Here is a 20652-nt window from a genome sequence, read left to right as displayed (position 1 = left end):
TACCAGGAGATTCTGATCCACTTTCTACTCTCTCCTGTCCTAAAGGCTGTCCCAGTGTGTGGTCTAAAGGACAATGACACAGCCATCTTGCTGAAGCTAAGCAGGTCTTGTCAACACCTCAATGGGAACCCCACAGACATCCACTATGGGAAAAAGCCAAGATACAAATGTAAACATTGATAGACTAAGGCCTCAGTCACATCATACATTTCATAGAATCATAGAATCATAGAGTTGGAAGAGACCACAAGGGCCATCCAGTCCAATTCCCTGCCAAGCAGGAAACTCCGTCAAGCCCGTCAAGCCTCTGCTTAAAGACCTCCAAAGAAGGAGACTCCACCACACTCCTTGGCAGCAAATTCCACTGCCGAACAGCTCTTACTGTCAGGAAGTTCTTCCTAATGTTTAGGTGGAATTTTCTTTCTTGTAGTTTGAATCCATTGCTCTGTGTCCGCTTCTCTGGAGCAGCAGAAAACAACTTTTCTCCCTCCTCTATATGACATCCTTTTATATCATATCACCCCTTAACCTTCTCTTCTCCAGGCTAAACATACCCAACTCCCTAAGCCGTTCCTCATAAGGCATCATTTCCAGGCCTTTGACCATTTTGGCTGCCCTCTTCTGAACACGTTCCAGCTTGTCAGTATCCTTCTTGAACTGTGGTGCCCAGAACTGGACACAGTACTCCAGGTGAGGTCTCACCAGAGCAGAATACAGTGGTACTATTACTTCCCTTGATCTAGATGCTATACCGGTACTCCTATTGATGCAGCCCAGAACTGCATTGGCTTTTTTAGCTGCTGCATCACACTGTTGACTCATGTCAAGTTTGTGGTCTACTAAGACTCCTAGATCCTTTTCACATGTACTGCTCTCAAGCCAGGTGTCTCCCATCCTGTATTTGTGCCTTTCATTATTATTTTTTGCCCAAGTGTAGTACTTTACATTTCTCCTTGTTAAAATTCATCTTGTTTGCTTTGGCCCAGTTTTCTAATCTGTTAAGGTCATTTTGAAGTGTGATCCTGTCCTCTGGGGTATTAGCCACCCCTCCCAATTTGGTGTCATCTGCAAACTTGCTCAGGATGCCCTCAAGCCCATCATCCAAGTCATTGATAAAGATGTTGAATAAGCACTTTAAAGCACTACGATGCCACTTTTAAAAAATCATGACTTCCTCTAAAGAATTCTGGAAGCTGTCGTTTGTTCAGAGTGCTGAGAGTTGGGAGGCCCCTATTCGCTTCCCAGAGTTACAATTCCCAGGGTGGTTTAGCAATCAATCCGTGTTCCCAGGGAACTCTAAGAATTGTAGCTCCGTGAAGGGAATATGGTCTCCTAACAGTTCTTAGCACCCTCAAAGTGGTATCAGAGTGCTTTAAAATGCATGGTGTGATTGTGGCTTAATTGAGCAATGTTTCTTCTAAAGACAAACAATGTAACCGAATAGATCAGATTTGTTGATTTGTATCTAATTACCAGACCATCGGTAAACAAAAGTTTGTAACAGGATGATGGTGACACAAGGCGACACCTGTGGATCATCAACAGTGAGTCCTAATACAAGCCCACTGGTAGAAAGCTGTATATCAAAGTAAGTCTGCAGTCAGGAGCTGCTAGAATCTGTGGAAAGTTGAACTGTTTGACGAACCTTTGAACTGCAGGAGACAGTTTCTCAGTGAAGTGCCGTCAGGTCATGGACCTACCAGACTTCCTGGGTCCTTCTGGACAGGAAGGAGCATTAAGAGGGCTTCCTGTTTTATTTAGCCTCACCTGAGCAACAAAGCCTTCCTGATTTCTGGTGTGTTCCAGTGTCTTTGGTTCTGACTTAACGGCTCCACACCAACAGTTGGGCAACTTGAGAAGTTGACAGGCCCAATCTTCTGCCCTCTTGACCAGGGTCATGGATGCTTTTCATGGGCAACAGTGCCATTTTTAAAGGGGAGCCAAGTTCAGCTCCCGTCCTTAGTGGCTGGCTGCCATTTTAAGTTACTCAAAGTGTAATGCCCCGGCCCACAGAACTTTGAAATGTATTGATTTTATAGTTCCATTGTCCAGGTAGGACTATACCTGGCCTGGCTGGGAAGTGGGCAGACCAAACACCATGGCGAGGGCCTCCTGAAGTCTAGTGCTGGCCTTGTCTGGCTTGCTCCTTGACCTTACCTTGCTGTTTTTCCCTTTGGTGCTGACTTAGCTCTTCATTCCTGACTCTGGGCTCAGCCCTGACACAGGCAGGCGGTGTGGAATCTGAAAGGCAGACAGCAGATACACTGCTCTCTAGTGGCAGCCTAGACTTTAGAAAGGATAAGTGATCTCGCTGCTGTTATCAGACAAACGTAGCACGTGGCCATATCCAGCAACGGTGCAAAGGACTTCTGTGGGCTCAATTGAACTTCCTATTCTATCTTCTCCAGGACCCCTCCCCCCCATTACACCATCAAAATCATGTCTGGAGGGTTTGGGGACCCTCTAGAGCAGTTTTGGGGGTTGCACAGGGAAGGGAGGAAATGGTAGTCCGTTGTTCCAGCAGAACCCAGTTGGCATGGCAGTAGATGCAACTCTTAATTTTCTGTATATCTGAATCTTATTATTGCTCATCAATAGAAAGGGGATCCTTGGGTCCCTGTCATCTGTTCATCACAGCCCGCTGCAATAAGCCACTTTGACAACAAAAATCTTCAATGTACCCCCCCCCTCCCCTCTAACCCAACCATCCTCTGGAGAGCAGCTTGACAAGTGGCCATAAATCACTGGTGCAGGAGGCTTCACCTTCCAGATTAGGCTAATTAGGTTCTTAATGGCCCTATTGAACACAGACCTCCACACCAGATGCCCCACCCCCACCCCACCCCCACCCCGCTCTCCACAGCCATTCAGAGCTTTTGGAATAAAACTATTTAATGTAATTTTCAACTTGCTTTTCCCTGTATGATGGGAGCAGATATAACCCACAGACCTGCAATGCTTCCCAGTTTAGGAAATAGACAGTTACTATCATAAAATAGTATAGAGTTGGTGCATTGACTAGATCACAGGTTTTTTATTATGAAAATATATTATTGTACCTAGGGTTGCCAGGTCAGGAGCATCCGAGACCCTGAGATTTCAGGACCCAAACCTGAGACCTGGGGTGGCCTCTGGTGCCTTATTTTGCCTGAAGCATCTCTTCCCTGGTGGACCTCAAAAACATCTTGCTTGTGTTGGAGGCCTTGCTCGTGGTCGCCCCACCTTCTCAAGTGAAGCAGGTGGCAACTTTTCAGTCCTGGCACCTTGTCTTTGAAAACCCTCCCTTTTGTCCATCTGTCAGGCTTCTTCTCTGTTGCTGTGTCCCATCTTTCCTCCTTGTAGCTCAAGGTGGCTTACATATTTCTCCCCCTCCATCTTTTATCCGCACAACAACCCTGTGAGGTGGGTTAGGCTGAGGGACATTGACTGGTCCCAGGCCATCCAGTGAGCTACCTGGCTGAATTAGGGATTCTGGCTTTTAAATGGGGTTTGGTGTGTGATACTGAACTAGAATTGAGTTTTAGTTCTTGATTTGCTTGCTCGTTTTATTTTGATGGTTTTATCATATTGTTAGCTGGCTTGGAAATCCATGCAATTGTGAAGCAGGGTAGGTTGTAGAGGCGATGCAATGTGATAAATTTTGGGTTTTGACCAATTCATCTTTTATGGATAATAAAGGTCAGCCCTCTAGTTCTTCCTTTGTAATGTTCTTCCTCTGTAATGAAGGACTAGAGAACTGAACTTCAGTTATTTATCTAATTACATTCGTGATTCGCTTTTCACAAGATATCTCAGAGTGATAATCACAGTACAGTGGTACCTCGGTTTACAAACACAATTGGTTCCAGAAGTCTGTACTTAACCTGAAGCGTACTTAACCTGAAGCGAACTTTCCCACTGAAAGTAATGGAAAGTGGATTAATCCATTCCAGACGGGTCCGCGGAGTACTTGAACTGAAAATACTCAAACCAAGGTGTACTTAAACCGAGGTATGACTGTAAAAGGATCATCAATAAAAACAATAGCATAATTTCATGTATAAAGACAATATCACATACAACTAAAAGCAATTTCATAAGTGAAAACAATTCCAGAAGTGAAAACACTTCCAGAAGTAAAAAAATCATTTCAAATCCAGTGCAGATGCAACCTGTTCTATTTTATTCAGTAAGACAGATAATTTTGAAGCGAGTATTTTGTTGTGTGACATTTGGTCCTGACTCCTGACCACACCCCTTCAATACGCATCATTGCTGCATCACACTGTTGACTCATGTTAAGCCTGTGGTCTACTAAGACCCCGAGATCCTTTTCACATGTACTACTGGCAAGACAGGTGTCCCTCATCTTATATTTTTGCAGCTGCTTCTTCCTGCCCAAGTGCAGAACCTTACATTTGTCATGACTGAAGTTCATTTGGCCATATCCCCTGTTGCTTTCTGAAACCGTTTGCTAAGGGTTCACAAGAGATACAAAGCATTAGCTCCCTGTTTCCTCCCCTTCCTCCCCATGTAATTGGAGTGCTTCCCTCATCTTTTGATCTTGCTTACCCTTTTATATCTTTCCTGGGCTCACAGCTCCCTTCAGACTGTGATTGTTCCTAATGAATCCTCTTGCGCTGTGATGTATGTGCTCGACACTGGCCAATGAATCACTCCAACATCTCTGTCTGTAACTAATAGTCTGTGGGATTTCTCATTAATTATATGTGCCTGTAACTTTGCTACTTTTTTTTGGTGTGTGTGTGGTAGGGGCATGTTCTGAGAGATCTTGCAGAATGAGTAAGCCCCTGCTCACCCTTCCCCTCTCCCTCTCTTACAGATCGCAGCCCTGGAGAGGCAAATATTCGACTTTCTGGGTTACCAGTGGGTGCCCATCCTGGCTAATTTTTTACACATCATGGCTGTCATCTTGGGCGTCTTTGGCACCATTCAGTACAGATCCAAATACCTCATACTGGTAAGTACAATGGATAGCCAGGAATAGCCATTGTGGTGCCCCCTCCCCTTTATGTTTTTGGGACTTCCAACAGCCCCAGCAACAGGGATGGGGAATATGTGGCCCTCCAGGTGTTACATACATTTTATGAAATAAATATATAATCTCCTGACTCTTAAAAAAAAAAAAGCATCAACCTCAGAGTGGTTTGGACTCCAGCTCCCACCAGACCGGAAAGTTGAGGAATCAAAAGTTGGGGTTGCAGTTTTCACTATTCAAGATGAAGTAGTAAATCCTTGCAGATTTCTCCTTAGGGGGTGTTGTCTCCCTATGATCTGTGCTGAGGACACACAAATGTGTTTCTCCTCTCCAGAGAAAGTCTCCCTGAGTTCTGGTTCCAAGTACCAATGGATCCCGAGGGAAGGAATAGGGCAAATATTTAAACTTGCCAATAGCCGCTTCGTGAGAAACATAATCTGTGTGAGGATTTGAAGGGGGGAAAGGTCATTGGATCTTACGACACAAGGCTGCGGCAGATGATCATTAACGGATGAAGTTTGGCTTGCTCAAGCTTATCCAGGTTCACAATCTTGGGTCGCTACAACCCTGTGAGGTAGGCTAGGGTGAGAGGCAGTGAATGTCCGAGGATCACCCACTGAGCTTCGTAGTTGAGTGGGGATTAGAATCCCAGTCTCCCAGGAATCAGTTCAACGCTCTAACCCATGGGTAGGCAAAATAAGCCTGGGGGCCGCCAGATCCAGCCCAATTGCCTTCTAAATCCGGCCCGTGGACGGTCTGGGAATCAGCTTGTTTTTACATGAGTAGAATGTGTCCTTTTATTTAAAATACATCTCTGGGTTATTTGTGGGGCATAGGAATTTGTTCTCCCCACCCCCCACCCCAAGATAGATAGATAGATAGATAGATAGATAGATAGATAGATAGATAGATAGATAGATAGATAGAGCCCGGTCCCCACAAGTTCTGAGGGACAGTGGACCAGCCCCCTGCTGATCCCTGCTCTAACCACTACACCATGGTGGCTCCCCCTGAAAAAAACACATAAAAAACCCCACCAGACTGATGGAGAGCCAGAGCATGTCTTTAGAGCAGCTCATTCCACAGTATATTGTTAACTGTCGCTCTGCCCCTTTCTCTCCTTCTCTCCAGTATGCAGTGTGGCTCGTGCTTTGGGTTGGATGGAATGCATTCATCATCTGCTTTTACCTGGAAGTAGGACACCTTTCACAGGTAATTACCTCTGTAATCATACCGAGTGCACGCCCTTCTCGAACCACTGATCCGCCTGACAACCCAAGGCTTTTCCATCCATCATTTTTGCGCTGCGATTGCTCAGTCAAATAGAGATGGGAGTTCAGGAGGTGGCTTGCATGTCGGGAAGGTGCCACGGCCATTTGGGGGAAATTCATACCTCCTCTCGCTGGTGCTGATGTTGCCGAGCAGAATCGACTCGTCAGGCCGACGGAGAAATCCAAAATGATGCCGTGCAGTATAAATCGAGGGGTTTGGCAGTTTCTTTCTTAAATTTTTGGAACGTGTGCACCTTCCTCTCCAAGGATGGGAGTATTTTAGTGGAATGTGAACATGCTGCAAGGAATGAATGGTGAAATCCCCAGTCTAAAATACTCATGCTGTTCTTTTTTTTTATTAAGAATTTTATTGGTTTTTACATTTTTATCACAATCATATCATAACAAGTAATAACAAATTAAATTCCCCACTTTCCCCCTCCCCCCATGACTTCTCTCAACTTCTTCTTCTTATTCCCCCCCAATATAAACTTGTCCTGCTTGCAATACTGTGCTTCAATATTATATTCTTTAAATTGAATATTGTTATATTCTTCTCATTTTAACCTGATCTTTATAGCTTCTATATTTATTTTGTTAGTTGTAAGTGTTTAGTCAAACCTACTAGTGAGTCTATTTCTTTACATTGGTTCCGTAAATACAACATAAATGGTTCCCAGTCTTTTTTAAAATCTCTATTGTCCTTGATTACACATGCTGTTCTACTAGGAAGGCAGAAAGGGACTGAACAGCAGCTGACTTTCCACTTTTGTTTAGCAAATTACTCCATGTCTAGGGGAAAGCTGAGAAGGTTTGCAAGGAAATGAGAATGCTAGTGGGTAGAAGGGAGGAAAAATGTGGCTGGACCTTAATGCTGGATTGATACCTGTTTATTGGGTGGTAATTCAACTAGTTTTCTTCAGAGTAGACGCAAGTAAATTATGAAATTACTGGACCTAACATGGTCATGCTTATTCATTTCAACGGGTCTACTCTGAGTAAAACTTATTATGCCATGCATTAATTTTAGGGCCCAGTCCAAACCCCCAGTGTGTCACACTGGAAGGTGGGTGTGGATGGGGCAGAGATATTTTGTGTATTATTACATTTGTATCCCACCTTTCCTCCAAGGATTGTGTTCATCAGGCATAGGCAAACTCGACCCTCCAGATGTTTTGGGACTACAACTCCCATCATCCCTAGTTAACAGGATCAGTGGTCAGGGATGATGGGAGTTGTAGTCCCAAAACATCTGGAGGGTCGAGTTTGCTTATGCCTGGTGTACTGTACATAGTCCTCCTCCTCATTGTATCCTCACAACAGCCCTGCAAGGTTGTTTAGGCTGAGAGTGGCCCAAGGTTACGCCATGAGCTTCATGGCTGAGTGGGGATTTGAACCCTGGCCTCCCAGGTCCTAGTCCAACACTAATCTTTTGGACTGTTCCGCGTAAGACATACTGTCCATGTAGCCACTCCAGAGTCACATAATAAGAGGATGTAAGATGGTTTCCTGATCAATCTTTATAAGCCCTTCTGAGTATCTTCCTTGAGGGGATCAATGCATTTATTACTGAGCAGATGGCAAAATATCTAAATGTTGTTGTGCGTTTTAGATCTTTAGCAGAATCACACAGTCAGTTGCATCTGCCCTACTTAATGCTGGCATAAGGAAGTCATTTTCAATAGGGCTGATGTTTTGTGGAGTGGCAGACATCACTCCTCAGTGCTTGTAAACAGGTTAAAGTGCTACACAGAAAGGCATTTGGCCAGAATGGCAACTTAAACTGTTGGAATATGCGCAGCTTGCGGATCTAACCTACAGATTAAGACAGGCACGTCCAACAGGTAGATTGTGATCTACTAGTAGATCACTGGATGTCTGTGGTAGATCACTGCTAGATCACTGGCACCCCTTAAAAAAAACTCACCCAAAATTTTCCTCCTCCCTAAAAAAAGCTGAACTATGACTTGAAGCCCTAAACAAAAATGGGCCTCCCTCCCTCCTAAAAGAAGCTCAACAAGTTTGACCTAAACCCAAAAAACCAGGGCTTCCCTTCCTTAAAAAAACTCAACAGCTTTGACCGGAACCCCCCAAAAGGGGTAGATCACTCCCAGTTTTTAACTCTGTGAGTAGATCAGAGTCTCTTGGGAGGTGGCCACCCCTGGAATAAGAGAACAAGAAGGGCATTCGTTTAAAGAAGATTGGAAAATGTTCATTGAATATATGGGGGATAATTGTGTATACTTGAAAACGTTGACAGCATTAAGATAAATTCAACAGTGTAAATAAGTTTTGGTGGAAGTAACAATGGAATACTGAATGGCCTTAAATGGAAACTCTGGACTCGGAAGTCATCTTATTTATTCGCTATATTGTTCTGTATTGTATTGCGATTATTAGTATTTTAATTTATGTGGAGTATCTTATTTGAGTTGATATAGCAACCGAGAAATTTCGTTGTTCCCGCAAGGGGACAATGACAATAAAGATTTATTCTATTCTTATTCTATTTTATAAAATATGCAGAGATTTATGCTATGCAAAATGAACCATGGAAAGAGAAGAAGGGAAGTCATTGATATATAAAGGTTGTCTAAATGAATATTCTAAATTGTAAAACAGAAAATTTTATTTTATTTTATATATATATATATATATATATATATATATATATATATATATAGGGGGTGGGGAGAAAGGCAATTGGCCCCCAGTCATCAAAAGAGCATAGGAATCTGCCTTAAACCAAGTGAGTACATTGGTCAATCTAGCTCAGAATTGCCTGCACTGACCAGCAGATTATATCCAGGATTTTGGACCGGCTACATTTCCAATCCCACCTGGAGATGCTGGGGACTGAACCTGATGCTGTGCCACTAAGGTACACCCAGAAGCAGTTCTTTTTGTTGTGGGGGACAGAAACACTATACTATCTTTTCAGAAGGTGGGCAGCTGATGCTTACAAGGAGGAAGAGGGGGCAGAGAGGCTGTGCGGTGCAAAAGCGCCAGCGGGATTGGAGACGCGGCTGGTTGCAGCTGATGGGAGTTGTCGCTCCAAGCTTCTGGAAGGCACCAAGTCAGGGAAGGCAGACTTAAGGCCTTAAAAATGTGGATCTTTATATAGTTCTGGTTGCCTCGCCTCAAAAGGACGTTGTAGAGTTGGAAGAGGTTCGGAAAAGGGGAACCAAAATCATTAAGAGGAGGGAGAGAACCCCCTATGAAGAAAGGCTGCAACGTTGGGGACTTTTTAGTTTAGACTCACAGGGGTGCCCAAACTTTTTTCAAAGAGGGCCAGATTTGATGAAGTGAACATGTGTGAGAGCCAACCAAAGTTGCTGAGCATTGTTGTTGTTGTTTTACAATTTTGCCACGGGGGTCAGATTAAATCGACCGGCAGGCCGGGTTAGACCCCCGAAATGGACTTTGGACATGCCTGGTTTAGAGAAAAGGTGACATGATAGAAGCTAATAAAATTTGGCATGGCACAGGGAGAGAAAACTTCTCCCTCTTTCAGAAGGCCAGAACTTGTGGACATCCAATGAAGCTGAATGTCGGAAGTTTTAGGACAGATAAAATACAATAGTGTACCTCTTCATGCAACACATTGTTAAACTATGGAACTCCCTGCCACAGGAGGCAATGATGACCACCAACTTGAATGGCTTTATAAGAAGATAGGACAAATTCATGGAGGAGAGGGCTATTGATGGCTACTAGCCATGTTGGCTGAGCTCTGCCTCAAGAGCTGGAGGCAGCAGTGACCTGATGCACTTGGGAGGCTACACTGGAACACTTTTGAGTATCATGTGTCCAGGAGCATGGACCCCTCCAGACCAGTGTATTCTCCATTGATGTAATAATAGTGCATTCGCGATGGATTTATACTGGACCATCCAGACATTCATTAGTTGTGCTGTGGTGCTTCCCCAGTGTTACTGCATTGCTGCCATCTGCAGGGAGCACTTTTTGCACTATAGTGCAAGAAGAGTGGGGCAACTCACCACCGCCAGTGAAACAAATGTGAAATAAAATGTTGCATGGCTTCAACCGGAAGCTACATGCACTGATTTCAATTCAAGCAGGGTGTCTGCCCCCAAAACCTTTGCAGGCACCAACAATTTGGAAAGCAGGACTGTGTAGAACTTGCTTGATGCTATCATGAGCACAAATAATCATGACTGCATCTCTGGATTGGGGGTGGGGGGCAGCTTGTGTCATATGCTCTTTAGAAGGACTGTAGCTTTTTGGACAATCACCTTTGTGAAGAGATTTCAAGCATGGAGCTTGTCCAGGAGCTGTATCTGTGATGAAAGCAGCTCTTGAAAGTGAAACGAAAGCCCTTTGTCAAATCTTCTTCTTTTTTTCCTGTTCTGTTTTTCCAAATAGGCCAGACATATTGATTAGAGCCAGCCGTTCCTGGAAGGAAGCCCAAAACTGGCACTACTGTCTCTATCATATTTCAGAATGAGCCTTTCCCATGTGCTTTTTTTGTGCATGTGTGTGGAATATTTAGGCTGTGTCCCGGTTCCGTCAGGGGAGCCACAGTTGCCCCAGGCTTTGCTGGAGGCAAGAAAGAGGATTTTTTGTGTGTCTTTGCTTATCCAATCTGTGGCCCATCTCATTCTAAAGGAAACATAAAAAAGATAATAGAAAGCTGTGGCCTCTTCGTCCATCTAGCTCAGGACTGACCTGAGCTTCAGGGTTTTCGATGGAGGATATTGCCAGTCCTAACTGGAAATGCAAGGAAGTGGACATGTTAAGCAGATCCCATATACAGCACAGTATCAGAGGTTTTCAACCTTTTTGAGTTTGGGGCTCCCTTAACCAACCACATGCTTTCTGCAGCACCCCTGTGCGGCTCAGGAGTCCCTTGCCTCCAAAGTTGGCAGCCTCTCACCCTTTCTTGAACACCCTCCCTTGTTGAGTGTTCCCTCGGCCTCCTCTCTCCTCCTCTGTCCTTGGGAGTCCTCTGGGCAGCCACAGTTGCCACCCCTGGTCTCTGAGCTGCCCCCCTTGCCCCAAAGAGAGGTGCCTCCTCACACTGCCCCACAGGGGGCTGGGAAGCAACTCCTGGCCAGCCCCAGAGGCACCATTCGCTTGGGGAGCTTGTAGCCAGGGCTGCTGCAACAAAGAGGCAGAGACACAAGGGGACATCAGAGGAGAGAGGGAAGGAAAGAGGGACAGAGGCCAGTGTAGTATTAGGCGAAAAAAAGGTAAAGGACCCCTGGATGGTTAAGTCCAGTCAAAGGCGACTATAGGGTTGTGGCGCTCATCTCGCTTTCAGGACGAGGGAGCCAGCGTTTGTCCACAGACAGCTTTCTGGGTCATGTGGCCAGCATGACTAAACCGCTTCTGGTGCAATGGAACACCACGTCGGAAACCAGAGTGCACGGAAATGCCATTTACCTTCCTGCCGCAGTGGTACCTATTTATCTATTTGCACTGGTGTTCTTTCGAACTGCCAGGTTGTCAGGAGCTGGGACCGAGCAATGGGAGCTCACCCCATTGCGAGGATTCGAACCGCCGACCTTCAGATCGGCAAACCCAAGAGGCTCAGTGGTTTAGACCACAGCGTCACCCGCATCCAATAGTAATAGTAATTGGTAATAGTGATACTAATAGTAGTAGTAGTAGTACGGTAGTAGAATATGCCCAAGGAGAATAATAGTCTCTTCATTCATAGTCTCTTGCACATTCATTCATGCATTTAGAATTTTGATGCAACATTCAGCTTTTTTTTTTTGGCAGGCTCAAAGCATCCATAGAAAATAACACTGCTGAATGCAGTGATGCATTGGGTGTTGTAAGTGGGCACTTGGAAACTGTTCCATATGCTTCTGCCAGTGCTCCATGACTTCCGCCACCAGCTACTTTTCCTTGTGGCTCCAGAGAGTCAGAACGACCTCAGCCATGCCAATTTGATCTGAGTTTCTGGAGCCTGTAGTTGGGAATCACAGCTTGTCATGAGAACCTCTCTTGCCTTTGTTAAATGCTCCGGGACAATCGCGGCAGATGGATGGAATGCATCTCGCCCTGAACGCTCCCTCCGAAAGGCCAGCGCCAGGAGGCAGCCATACAGGGACAGCTGTCTCATAATATGTTCTGCTGGCTGGTTGTGAAGCTGGGCTGACTTGCCTATTGAAGGTCCTGGCAGGTAAACAAAGCAAGGCAGAACTCCCTTCTGCCACTTGAGCCCTGCAGTCAATATTGTGTTCTGCTAAGGATGGAGGGACAGAAGCTCTGACAAGGGTTTATTATTATTAATTATTATTATTATTACTATTATTTGTTTTGTTGAATGAGCCTTGTCAACTCGGGAGAGCATTTTCTACACATGCATAGAATTTCAGGTTTCTAGGTGGCATAGATCCTTGCTTTGAAGACTGAGTACTGAGAAGTACTGTTTTGGGCGGACAGAGGGCATGTGGGTGTGGAGGACTCCTCGGTCCTGAATGGGGCAACTGTGCCCCTGAAGGAGCAGCTGCACAGCCTGGGAGTCATTTTGGACTCTCAGCTGTCCATGGAGGCACAGGTCCATTCTGTGTCCAGCGCAGCTCTCTACCAGCTCCATCTGTTACACAGGCTGAGACCCTTCCTGCCCACAGACTGTCTCGCCAGAGTGGTGCATGCTCTAGTTATCTCCCGCTTGGACTACTGCAATGCGCTCTACGTGGGGCTACCTTTGAAGGTGACTTGGAAGCTAAAACTAACCCAGAATGCGGCAGCTAGACTGGTGACTGAGAGTGGCCATCAAGACCATATAACACCAGTATTGAAAGACCTACATTGGCTCCCAGTACGTTTGCGAGCACAATTCAAAGTGTTGGTGCTGACCTTTAAAGCCCTAAACGGCCTCGGTCCAGCATACCTGAAGGAGCGTCTCCACCCCCATCATTCTGCCTGGACACTGAGGTCCAGCACCGAGGGCCTTCTGGCAGTTCCCTTACTGCGAGAAATGAGGTTACAGGGAACCAGGCAGAGGGCCTCCCTGTGGAACACCCTCCCGTCAGATGTCAAGGAAATAAACAGTTATCTGACTTTTAGAAGGCATCCGAAGGCAGCCCTGTTTAGGGAAGTTTTTTATGTTTGATCTTCTATCGCTAGTTGTCTTCTTCTTCTTCTTCTTCCTCCTCCTCCTCCTCCTCCTCCTCCTCCTCCTCCTCCTCCTCCTCCTCCTCCTCCTGGGAGCCACCCAGAGTGGCTGGGGAAATCAAGCCAGATGGGTGGGGTATAAATTATTATTATTATTATTATTATTATTATTATTATTATTATTATGAGCTTGCTTTCCTGTGTCCTGCTTCCTTAGGACCGAGACTTCATCATGACCTTTAACACATCGCTGCATCGCTCATGGTGGATGGAGAACGGGCCTGGTTGCCTGGTGACCCCGGTGATGAACTCCAATCTGGCCCTCGAAGACCATCACGTCATCACAGTGACTGGGTGCTTGCTTGATTATCAGTATATTGAGGTGGTGAGCAGTGCAATGCAGATATTCCTTGCGGTAGGTGGTACCAGCATCCGTCTCCAGCTGACTCTTCCACCACACTGATCCCTAAAAAACAACTGAGACACTGAAGGTGATTCTGCCCACTCGTGTGTAACAAATTTCACACCCATAAACACTAGATTTATAGAACGGGTTTACTTCTGATTCCTTTTTTTTTTGTCCGGGGAGCCAGAGAGGTCTTCTGGCTAGGAAGAGCATATTAAAATGTCTGTATTTATTTATTTACTTTTGGCTTTTTAAAAAAACAAACCTGCCAAGAAACCAAGCATTCCATTTCACTTCCCTGGCACTTTGTGTTACTAGCATACTCCAATTTGCTCTCTGCAAGTTCGTATGAAATGAAAAAGCAGCAGCCACCTGTCTCTGGGAAGGTGAGTCTGGAGGTGTAGGTAAATTTGAGGGGCTTCAAGCCCTATCCACCCATCCCCCCCCAATTGAAAAAAGTCATCAAAATAAAAATTACTTTCTTCACCAGACACTTGACAAAGCATTTCTGGACAAATTAGTCATGTTGAGTTCAGTTCCTAAATTCCTGGCATGAGAAAATAAGGAAACAGTGATACTGTTCAGAATTAAAGAGGCAGAAGGTTGAGAAATGGACTGTGAGATAAACAATTGGGTTGCAATTCTCCCTGCACACTTACCTAGGAGTAAGACTGCTGTATTCCATGGGGCATCCTTCTGAGCTGACATTCCTTAAAATACAAGCAAGGAGATCCTTAAAAAGAACTGGCACAAAGGCAAGGAGGTTTTTGGTTTTTTGGACAAATGAAGGAGGGCAAAGATCACAGGGAAACACACGGAGGAAAATGAACATACTGCAAAAATAATTGGTATTGAGAGAGCAAGTCATATGCCCTAGAGGATGAAAAGCAAGAATGAAAAGCAACAGACCCAGAACTCAACCTTGAGGTTAAAGCCAAACTGCTAGCTATGCTGGAAGATGTTTTATTGATATTGTTTCCCTTACTAAATGCGGTTATGGAGGCTCCTTGTTTGATCAGTGAAGGGGGTGGGGTGGGGGAGTGATTGATCCTCTCTCTCTCGTACTGTTTTCCCTCTAAATTATGAGCGCACAGCTTCTGTTTTTAACCAGAGTGCAGTGGCTTCTGGTGCACCTTGGAGCTCAGTTCAAGGGTGCTGGTGAAAATGGCTTGGGACTAGGATGCTTAAAGAGAACCATTATTTTCTGCATCTATCTTTCTCAAACATTTAAGATGTGCATCAGGTTGTTGTTCTTGTTGTTACAATTTATTACCTGCCTATCACTCTAAGGTCCCAGGGCAGGTTACAACAATTAAAACACAACATTAATTTTAACAATGCAGTATTACACAATATTAAAACAGTTCAAAAGAACTTAAAATGTTTTTGTGACTGACACTGACTTTTTCAGGTTCTTTTAGTAACCCTTAGGCTTGATTATTGCAATACCTCTAGCACACATGAGAGCAAACCAGGCCAGGCCTCTTTTTAAGGTGTAGGTAATTTTGGTGATGTCTAACTTGCCCAGAGGGGTGCTCAGCTGGCGCCAGGCTTGTGCAGAATGCACAGGATTTGGCAGGGCCTGGATATCAGCACATTTAATGCACACACAAAAATTAATCAGCAGGTCGATTCCTTGGTAAAAGCCGATTGGAAAGCCACAGAGAAGCAAGCAAGCTTTCGAGTTCAGTACAACAACAACAACAACAACAACAACAACAACAACAACAACAACAACACATTATTTATACCCCACCCATCTGGCTGGGTTTCCCCAGCCACTCTGGGCAGCTCTCAACAGAATATTAAAAACATGATAAAACACACATTAAAACTTCCCTAAACAGGGTTGCCTTCAAGTGTCTTCTAAAAGTCAGATAGCTGTTTATTTCCTTGACATCTGATGAGAGCGTATTACACAGGGAGGGTGCCACTACAAAGATTCTGCTGGACTAGATCAATAACACAATCCTATGCATGCCTAGTCATTAGCAAACCCCCTTGAGTTCAATGGGATTTATTATCCACGTGTGGTCCCAGTAAGCACAATACATCTCAGCCAGCATTTTCTTTCCCCAATCCCTGGCTTTTGTTTCTGATACCCAACTGAGGAAGAGCGCTAATCAACTCCAAAGCTGGCTCACGTCTCTTTCGCTTTGAAGTTGAGCCCAATCATGGTGGAACTGTGGTCTAAACCAGTGTTCCTCAACCTTGGGCCTCCAGCTGTTTTGGGACTACAACTCCCATCATCCTTAGCTAGCAGGACCAGTGGCCGGGGATGATGGGAGTTGTAGTTCCAAAACAGCTGGAGGCCCAAGGTTGAGAAACACTGGTCTAAACCACTGAGCCTCTTGGGCTTGCCGATCAGAAGGTTGGCGGTTTGAATCCTCATGACGGGGTGAGCTCCCGTTGCTCGGTCCCAGCTCCTGCCAACCTAGCAGTTCGAAAGCATGCCAAAAAGTATAGTATAGTCCATGTTTTGGACTATACTTCTGCCAGACTCAGTCAGCGTGGCCAACGATTAGGGGTGATGCCAGTTGTAGTTCAGCAACAGGTGGAGGGCACTAGGTCAGGGAAGGCTGGCCAGCTAGCATCAATTCTCCAAGGTCTCTAACAGGGTCCCCCCAGCCCCACCTCAGAAGTCTTGCTACCTGAGGTCTTTTTAATCTGAAACCTTATACTAAGAAAGTATGGTATATGCTGCTTATACTGAGCTGCAGTGGGTCAAACCACAGAGTCTAGGGCTTGCTGATCAGAAGGTTGGCGGTTCGAATCCCTACAACGGGGTGAGCTCCCGTTGCTCGGTCCCAGCTCCTGCCCACCTAGCAGTTCGAAAGCACATCAAAGCGCAAGTAGATAAATAGGTACCGCTCCGGCAGGAAGACAAACGGCGTTTCCGTGCACTGCTCTGGTGTCGGTGTTCCATTGTGCCAGAAGCGGCTTAGTCATGCTGGCCACATGACCTGGAAAAACTGTCTGAGGACAAACGCTGGCTCCCTCGGCCTGTAAAGCGAGATGAGCGCTGCAACCCCAGAGTTGTCTGCGACTGGCCTTAACTGTCAGGGGTCCTTTACCTTTTAACTTTTTATGATATTGCTCTTCTGTTGTTTTGATCTTGGAAGCCAATGTGGCTGCTTGCAATTTTGCGTGTGCAATTTGATTAAGCTATTCAGCCTCATGTTGACCATTTCCGATTCTCGCAATACTGCTGCTGCTGTTTCATTGCTTTCAAATAATTCGCTTTTCTCCCTCTTTTTTCTTTCTTTTCTTTTCTTTTAAAAAAATAATTTTATATTTTGAAGCTCTTCGGATTTGTTTACGCCTGCTATGTCAGCAAAGTGTTTATGGAGGAAGAAGACAGCTGTAAGTACCTTTCATCGAATACTTGGTTATGGAGTACTCCAGTTATGGGTAGAGGGAGTGTGGCATGTAGCTCAAACTGTTTATATGATGCAGTAATCAAATATGGTTCAAATGTGATCTTGGTGGCCTAGCAGGGATTTTGAACCTAGGTCTGCCCAATTTAAATCCAGCACACTTATTAACCCATGGGTAGGCAAACTAAGGCCCAGGGGCTGGATCTGGCCCAATCGCCTTCTAAATCTGCCCCACGGACAATCCGGGAATCAGCGTGTTTTTACATGAGTAGAATGTGCCCTTTCATTTAAAATGCCTCTCTGGGTTATTTGTGGGGCCTGCCTGATGTTTCTACATGAGTAGAGTATGTCCTTTTATTTAAAATGCATCTCTGGGTTATTTGTGGGGCATAGGAATTTGTTCTTTTTTCCTCCTTCAAAATATAGTCTTGCCCCCCCCCACAAGGTCTGAGGGACAGTGGACTGGCCCCCTGCTGAAGAAGTTTGCTGACCCCTGTATTAACCACTACCCTAGATGGAGTCCCTGTGTTTTGTGGGTGCCAATTCTTGTGGGGTTGGTAGTAAACAGGGAGGTAAAAGCTTCCTTTATTTATTACATTTATACCCCACGTACCCTTCAAAGAAACTCAAGATGGTGCCTGTTGTACTTCCCCCTCACTCTGTCCTCACAACGATCCTGTGAGGTAGGTTAGGTTCTGTGAGAGAGAGAGAGAGAGAGAGAGAGAGAGAGAGAGAGAGAGAGAGAGAGAGAGAGAGACTACTTTCCAGCAGGCAGAAGCTACGGTAAAGGTTTCTACATTCCTCCCCTTCCAATTCTCTCCATCCAGACAAGCAAGAGGCAGTATCTTGTGTTCAAGGACACATTCCAATGAGGCAAAACCACTGGGGCAGCGCAGAGCAGGGCCTGGGGAGAGTCCTGGGGGCCACACATAGCAGGCTGAAGGGCCACATTAGCCCTACGGGCTGGATTTCCCCACCTCTGCTCAATGCCATTCTGCTCCGATGCCTGTGGAGGAAAGCTGGGGTCCCTGTATGCAAAAGAACAATGAATGCATCCTGTAGCACAGTTAATTCTAAAATGTTTCTGCAAGCCAATCACCCTGCCAGTCTGTGGCTCATGTTCAGATAACATTCTAAATAGATGTAGTGGAAAATTAAAACCTTTTGTGTAAAATAGGACACTGCCTAGCCGTTGTAATAAGTTGCTTGGAATATATTTGAAGCTGGCAGAGGCTTATTTGCTCCTGATAGCTTTCAAATGGCAGCATCTTAACACAAATGAAATTATTAATAAAGTTTACACATGAAAAAACCCATTTCGGGAGCAGCAAATTATACGTATCATCCTACTCAGAGTTTGGAATACAGGCGGAAGCTGATCCCTCCCTGCAGGTTTGTCTTACCTAACAAACTTCAGAGAGAGCTCTCGGCTTTGACAGTCATTCATTTAATTCCAAATCTAATCAGACAGTCCATTATAAAAAGAAGAGGCTCAAGCTCAGCTATGGCAAAATTAATATTAGAAGTTTAACAGAAGCATCTCTGAATGCCTCTCACACAATATGGAATGGAAAGTCGGAAGACCAGGCTGGAAGGGAGGACATCCTTGCTCTATCTATGTATCTATATTGCGAAACATTCTAAAAACAGTACAGTGGTACCTTGGTTCTCAAACTTAATCCGTTCAGGAAGTCTGTTCCAAAACCAAAGCGTTCCAGAACCAAGGCACGCTTTCCCATAGAAAGTAATGCAAAATGGATTAATCCGTTCCAGACTTTTAAAAACAACCCCTAAAACAGCAATTTAACATGAATTTTACTATCTAACGAGACCATTATGAAAGCAATAATCATTGTACTGGACTGCAAAATAAATAAGACAGTATTGTAGATGGTAAAAATTAAAATTATTATTATTCCCTTACCTGCATTGATAGTCATTGTTTGGATGGGGGGGGGGCGTTTATCCATTTCCGCAGTCACACAGTCAGTCAGTCAGTAGCTGAACTGGGTTCCACACAGTCACAAAAATAAATTAAGCGGAAAAGCCTCAAAAACAAAAATGTAAAATAAATAGCAAAAACAAAAGTGCCAAACTTAATCTGTTCCAGAAGTCCGCTTGACTTCCGAAATGTTCAAAAACCATGGTGCAGCTTTGGACTGGTGCAGGCGCTCTGGAAACAGTAGCCGACAGCTGCCTTGGACATTCAGCTTCCGAAAAACATTTGAAAAGTGGAACACTTACTTCTGGGTTTTCGGCATTTTAGTACCAAGGTACCACTGTAATGTCAAGGCTGCCAGAAATACTGTCTTTCAGCCATCAGATGTTTTTTAAATTCATCTTGAAAGACAAATGAGGGAGACAAATGCACCTCACCTGGTGGAAAAGGGGCCTCAAAAATGATAATGAACAAGCAGTTGGGTTAAGAAGCAAAAATCTAGGGACACTTCTATAACTTCCCTTGTGTGCACACCATACTGTACATTTAAAGCACATGGCTTTCCCCCAAAGAATTCTGGGAGCTGTAGTTTACCCCCACTCACCAAGCTACACTTTCCAACACCCTTAACCAACTACAGTTCCCAGGATTCTTTGGGAGGGGTCATGTGCTTTAAATGCATGGCGTGTCTGCTGCGTTTTGTGTGTTTCTGCTTTTGTTGTTTGGCCTGTTGAACCTGAGCTGTTTGAAATGAATGCTTACTCCTCGTTTTTCACCCCGCAGTTGATTTTATTGGGGGATTTGATTCATATGGCTACCAGGCACCCCAAAAGATGTCACACTTGCAGCTGCAGCCTTTGTATACGTGAGTATCTCTCATTCGTGGGGATCAGGGATGCATGGGGGCTGCTAGACAATGCCCTTACCTAGATCCTCTTCCCTCCGTGTTGAGAGAAGTGATATATGGCCCCTTCACTAAACACTGCGCCTGTCCTGCCACTGGCACTATGGGCTGTCCATATGAGGGTGGAATGTTCAATGGGGAGGGGATGCACATCAGTCAGTTCATGAAATTTATGTGGGATATTGAACCATGTGCAATCTAAGCCACGTGTAAACACAACCACCCTATTTATTTAAACCGGATTTGTAGACTGCTTGATCATCAAAACCTCCAAGCAGTGTATACAAGATATCAAATTACTGATGAAATCAGATGTTGGAAACAAGTTAGCCTTTACGCACCTCTTATAGATTGACGCAGACAGTCCTGAGCTTTGATGCTTAGGGGTGTATTCAATTTAAGTTTTTATTCAGAGCAGACCCATTCAAATTAATGGGCCTAATGGAGTCCTCTCCTTTAATTTCAGTGGGTCTGCTCTAAGCACGACTAGCACTGGATACGACGCTTAATTTTTAATACCGTTTTTAGGAAATTGCATTGGATACCATTGGGTGTATCTTTTTAACAGCTTTTATGTAGAGCGCTTAGAACTGTCTAGCATATAAAAATATTGTATATAAATAAGAATGCATGCATGCATTAAAAAAATTGAATGGGCCCTGTTTCATTCAGGGTGTTGTTGTTG

At 44.8% G+C, this 20652-nt stretch overlaps 1 protein-coding gene across 1 annotated transcript in view; it reads left to right on the top strand.

Moving 5' to 3' along the window:
• Window positions 1–20652, top strand: part of NKAIN1 (sodium/potassium transporting ATPase interacting 1) — a 52744-nt gene that overhangs the window by 29546 nt on the left and 2546 nt on the right. Inside the window, exons 2-6 of the mRNA XM_035119237.3 lie at window positions 4823–4960; window positions 6110–6190; window positions 13559–13756; window positions 17050–17110; window positions 19847–19928. Coding sequence (XP_034975128.1) covers window positions 4823–4960; window positions 6110–6190; window positions 13559–13756; window positions 17050–17110; window positions 19847–19928 — 560 coding nt within the window. The remainder of the gene's footprint in view (window positions 1–4822; window positions 4961–6109; window positions 6191–13558; window positions 13757–17049; window positions 17111–19846; window positions 19929–20652) is intronic.

This window comes from Zootoca vivipara, chromosome 6, assembly GCF_965207765.1.
Source record: "Zootoca vivipara chromosome 6, rZooViv2.hap1.1, whole genome shotgun sequence".
Lineage (NCBI taxonomy): Eukaryota > Metazoa > Chordata > Lepidosauria > Squamata > Lacertidae > Zootoca > Zootoca vivipara.
Note: the sequence above shows the minus strand (reverse complement) of the source record. Positions and strands in the feature narration are given on the sequence as shown.